The following is a 5,058-nucleotide window of genomic DNA, read 5'->3' on the forward strand; positions in this document are numbered from 1 at the left end:
TTGCATAACAGATTCATTATCATTGTGATTAATTGCTTGCTGTTATTATAATTTGTAAACTTTTTCTCATTGTAATTCTAGTTCTAGTAAAGGGATTCCATGCTTCTTTCTCCATATTGATATTCAAAAATTAAGCAATGAAGTAAGAACTTCTAGGTAAACATTACATGGCTGAACACATTGCTCATCGGCCCCTGCTACACTTGAGACAACATGAAAGGACAAAATTGCATTAGCGGTCCTTTGAGCTATTTGTTTGTAGCAAATAGATCACATAGATTTGTTCCACATATATCTTTTGAGTCCCATTGCGCACAGAGGGCACCTATTTTTTAGAATTCCCGTTATGAAAATACACATATGATCATTACATATGTTATGTGAAAACACACGTTGGCGTGACTTGTTAATATGCCCACGCAATCATCGATTTTAGTTTCAACTCGCAAGAAAATTATCAGTGTTTCGAAAGATAAATTGAGAAGATTCAGAAGACATTATATTGGTACTAAGTTTTTAGGAGTAAGGTGGGAATGTAAAAGCTTCTGAATGAAGTTTCAAGTTAAAATAAAAAGGAATAAAAAAAAGTTTTTGATTAGAAAGAAAGTATTTTTTTAGGGTTGTCTTAATGCATTATGTAGTCATTGGGTTGAAGATGATACAGGTTAGCAGCTTTCAAAAACAACACAAGTGTTTTTTAACGGAAATTCTAAAACAAGGTCAACGGTGCAAACCCTTTCAAACTTAAAGGGCCCATGATGTAAAACAAAAAATAATAATGAAGGACCTGTCTAATAGACTAATACAAACACATAACTTAAAATACTGCAATTGCAATTTTGTCATAGGGAAAAGTAATGTAAAGCATGTAATCAGACAAATACCGTTCTCAAACAAGGCGATTTAGAATGTAGTGAGACTAACATTGTTCTCATAGTTGGCGTCCATTGTAATGCACATACAAAATTACTAGAGTCATAATAACCATAATTTACATGAATAGGTGACTTCTAGTTTACCCAACAGATAAAATAAAGGTGTCTTCTAAAAAAATTATTTTCACAAGTGCTTGAGGATTTGACATTTGAGTGCTTAACTTATATGGAATTCTCCACTTGCATGTACCTCTTTGACCCTCTTATCGTACTCATCTTCTTCGACTACCTCTTCCTCCAATTCTTCTTCCAAATCTTCTTCTCCTTCAACTTCTTCCCCTTCCCAGCCAAAACCTTTGACGGGCCTAGATACTGGAGGCGGGTTTCTTGCCTCTCCCACAATTTTCATTACATCGTCCACACTTTGTAGATGAAAGCTTGGATTTTCTCTCTGGTAATACATAGCTTGAGCTGACTCTGTTAGCTCCCTTGGAAGATTCTTTAAAAACCATGGATGGCTCTTGATTTCCTTAATAGTAATTCTCTGTAAACAGTAAAGAATATAGTCTAACGGTTAGCTTGTCATAAACAAGTCCTAATATGTCAAATGTCATTAGTTATATTTTCAAGAGCTTCTGGTATAACAATGAACAAATTTACACCATTGTAAGTTGCTTTTGCCAAAGGAGAATGAATTGAAGACATATTATTCGTAGAGTATCTCGAAAGGGGGATACATAAAGACACAAAAATTATAAGGACTTTGATTAATATAATGGAATACAGGTGAAACAATTATAAGCCAATTGTAAGTTGGATTCTGTAATAGAACCTAAATTGTTGTACCATAAGTGTACCAATTGTCAAACAAAGATATACATGTTTATGAAAAATATAGTAGAATCACTGGATTTTTAATATTTCATGGAATTCGTACATCTTCTGCTGTATACTAAATTTGCATATAATTTGATAAAACGTTTATTCAAATTGATATGCCACAATTCCATAATGTCCTGACACTTGCATGCTAATGCTCAGCTAGTTAATATGAAAAGAAGGATCCCAAAAGAAGACCAAATTCATGTTCTCGACTCATAGACACCAGATACATAGAAAAGTCAAAAGTAAGAGAAGTGGAAACACTCCAATCTTATGTATCCACTAAAGAGGAATTTACCAGATGGTTTTTGAGGGTTGGCAAGTAATCATACTCATCATACTTACAAATGTATACATCTATAACATGGAAGAGTCGAGACATTCATGATATGAAATGCAAGATAGTCTAATCACATTGCAAATAAGCAAACAAAGTCTGGAAGATTAAGCAACATAACATACCCTCAATGGATTTGCAACAAATATACGAGAGATGAGGTGTCTGCAATCTTGAGATATGTGAACATAATCAGGAATTTTGTATTGAATGGCCATTATACGCTGTAGAATATGGGATAGGAAACAGGGATAAGAATGATAAGAAAGTAACATGAAACGTTACGAAAACCGGGAAGTATTTAAATGGAAGAAATGTACCTGAATTGTTTTCCTAAAATTTTTGGGGTCATCCTGGTCCTCAAAGGGATATGCTCCGACCAACATGACATAGAGAGTCACGCCGCATGACCAGACATCAGCCATCTAAAACAGTGTAGAATTATCAATATGTTATTTCAGAAGTGAATAAAATTCTATATATGTTGGGTACAATTAAAATATTCAAAATCTACTTCATTCCAGACTAGCATAATCCGAATAATCCGAACAGCAAAGCAGCAAACATGAGATGAGCAAGTGTTTAGTTATAAGGAAAAATTGAAAAACTTTGTGTGCTCTCTCCTTTCACACAGGCACGCACACTCAGACACACAAAAGACTTCGGATGCCATGTTTCAGAAAGGTGAAGTTAAGATCCAACATAAGAGTAAATTAGATGCAACAAACTCTAATGAGACAATTCAATGTGCGAGGAAAAATATATTACCTTTCCATCATACTCCCGCCTAGAAAGAACCTCGGGTGCTATATATGCCGGTGTTCCAACAGTTGATTTGGGTCGTGAATGGAGCAAAGACGACTGCATCACAAATAAGAAACACTCAAACAAACTATAACAGTAACATAAATACTATTTAAAACTTTTAAGCTTGATGATACTGATTCCAATACCTTCGAATAACCAAAGTCACAAATTTTTAAGCGGGGTGCAGGACTTCCATCTAAAAGGGTATTCTCTAGCTTCAGATCTCTATGGCATATTTGCTGTAAAAGAAGATAAAAAGCATAAGTTCTCACAACAAGTATTTCAAAATTCAATAATTTACTTCGAACTTGAGCATGAATTTACCATGGTGTGACAGAAATGAACACCTGAGATCAGCTGCTGAAAGAAATATCTGGCCTGAACAATCAAAGGAGACAAAGTGAGACATGGCATGGAAACAAAAGCAAGGAAGTTAAATAATGGAGAAAATTCTGAAAGAAACATGTGAAGCAATTAACCTCATCTTCACTGAACCTGCCAGCATTGCATATCCTCTCAAAGAGTTCTCCTCCAGCTGCATACTCCATCACAATTGCTAAATGTGTTGGAGTCAAAACCACCTGCAAAATCATATTCAAACATGATCTCATACTTCACCATGTGTAATGTTCAACCAACACAAATTAAACAAGTGAATCAATACCTCCTTGAAACGAATTATATTCGGATGCCGAAGTGACCTATGATTCATGATCTCTCTTGCCACGTTCTCATCAATCTGAAATTACAATCCATAGAAAAAAAACTTAGAATTACATAACAAATTAAAAACAAAACAGTAACTTAATTGTGCATCAGCAACAAATAGAATCCTAATCCTATGATCAATTATGATTCAAGAGCTAAATTATGAGTTCTAAACTAAAATCACTACATGATCACATAAATCATCTCTTAAACTACTTAATAATAATGATTATAATTAAACGTTAAAGGGGTTGTGATAAAATCATCAAAAATTGAAAAGAAAGTAAAATTAATAAATTATGAAATTAAAAATTAAAAGGGAAAAACATGAACCTTTGAGCCACGCTCGATGTATTTCATGGCGACAAGTTCCTTTGTAACTTTGTTCCTCATAAGCTTAGCAACCCCAAAATTACCGGAACCTAAATCTTTAACAGCCTCGTACTTGTCCATAGTAACAATAATAACGAAAAAAACAGAGACCTAGGAAAAATAGGAAATAATGGAATCGAATTGAATCAGAAAAGCATGGTATTGAATTATGCAATTGGATGAAAAGGGTATCGAAAAGTGGTTGCTTTAACGGAAACAGACGCTTGTGTCGTAATTTGAGGAAGGTAGAAACAGGGACAGGGGGAAAGAGGGTTGTTGTTTGGATCGGAAGAAAACAAGTGGAGAGAAAAAGAAAGAAAGAAAGAAAGAAAAAGAGGAATGAAAGAGGTTGATGAACGAATGAAATGGAATGGAATGGAATGATAATGGTTATATTTGTCGGCTACGTGTGTTTTTTCTCGTTCAGTGGTTTTTCTGCACTGTGTATGTGTGAAGTGGCACTGTGACTTTGCTATAAAGATGTATAAGAAAAAAAAAATGTTTTGAATGTCTTATTAGAATATAGATGCATTTTCTATTATCATAAATGAAGTACTATTAATTAGAGCAATAATTAGAAAAATTATTAATATTACTTTGAAAAGTAAGATATGTCAATTATTTTAGACCAATATTTTTTGCAAATGATTCAGTTATTTTGGAATGAATGAAATAGTTTTTTTTTAGAGATATTTGTTATAGTTTGTTTTTGTTTTTTAAATCACTTTGCATCTATTTGCTACATTTTAAACAAATGATTACACCAACAAGTATTCTAAGAACATTATTTAAGGGATTTATTATAAGAAATTTTATCTTAAAATATACATAAAAAATATATAATATGTAATAATTTTTTATGGAAAAATTACTACTTTTAACAACTTAAACAATGTATCAAACGTATTTGTTAGTATCTCCCTTTAAAAAAAATATTTCAATCTTATTTTTGTGTTACCATATATCTATCGTCTATGTAAGACTATATATGTGTTTATCTTTATTCACAACTTATCCTTTAAAAAACAAAGTTTAAATAGTTGTATCGAAACAAATTAAAAATCACTATTTTTAAGA

General features: G+C 32.7%; 1 protein-coding gene across 1 annotated transcript; it reads right to left on the reverse strand.

Moving 5' to 3' along the window:
* Positions 1-845: 845 nt before the first annotated feature.
* On the reverse strand, positions 846-4,414 carry LOC25489884 (serine/threonine-protein kinase SRK2A). The gene is made up of 9 exons (XM_013606167.3): positions 3,943-4,414; positions 3,566-3,640; positions 3,381-3,482; positions 3,226-3,279; positions 3,048-3,140; positions 2,863-2,955; positions 2,415-2,519; positions 2,220-2,318; positions 846-1,419 (listed from the first exon to the last, which is right to left on the reverse strand). The coding sequence occupies exons 1-9, from the start codon at positions 4,060-4,062 to the stop codon at positions 1,093-1,095; spliced, it is 1,068 nt and encodes a 355-aa protein (XP_013461621.1). The 5' UTR covers positions 4,063-4,414; the 3' UTR covers positions 846-1,092.
* Positions 4,415-5,058: the final 644 nt, after the last annotated feature.

The sequence above is a fragment of the Medicago truncatula genome, chromosome 3, assembly GCF_003473485.1.
Source record: "Medicago truncatula cultivar Jemalong A17 chromosome 3, MtrunA17r5.0-ANR, whole genome shotgun sequence".
NCBI lineage: Eukaryota > Viridiplantae > Streptophyta > Magnoliopsida > Fabales > Fabaceae > Medicago > Medicago truncatula.

What these genes read in the sequence shown, in the direction of transcription:
- LOC25489884 (XM_013606167.3), bottom strand. Translation starts at nt 4,062, where the DNA reads ATGGACAAGTACGAGGCTGTTAAAGATTTAGGTTCCGGTAATTTTGGG. An exon ending in ATATAATTCGTTTCAAGGAG is followed by an intron (nt 3,483 to 3,565) that starts GTATTGATTCAC and finishes ATGATTTTGCAG; the next exon opens with GTGGTTTTGACTCCAACACA. An exon ending in TTGTTGCAAATCCATTGAGG is followed by an intron (nt 1,420 to 2,219) that starts GTATGTTATGTT and finishes TACTGTTTACAG; the next exon opens with AGAATTACTATTAAGGAAAT.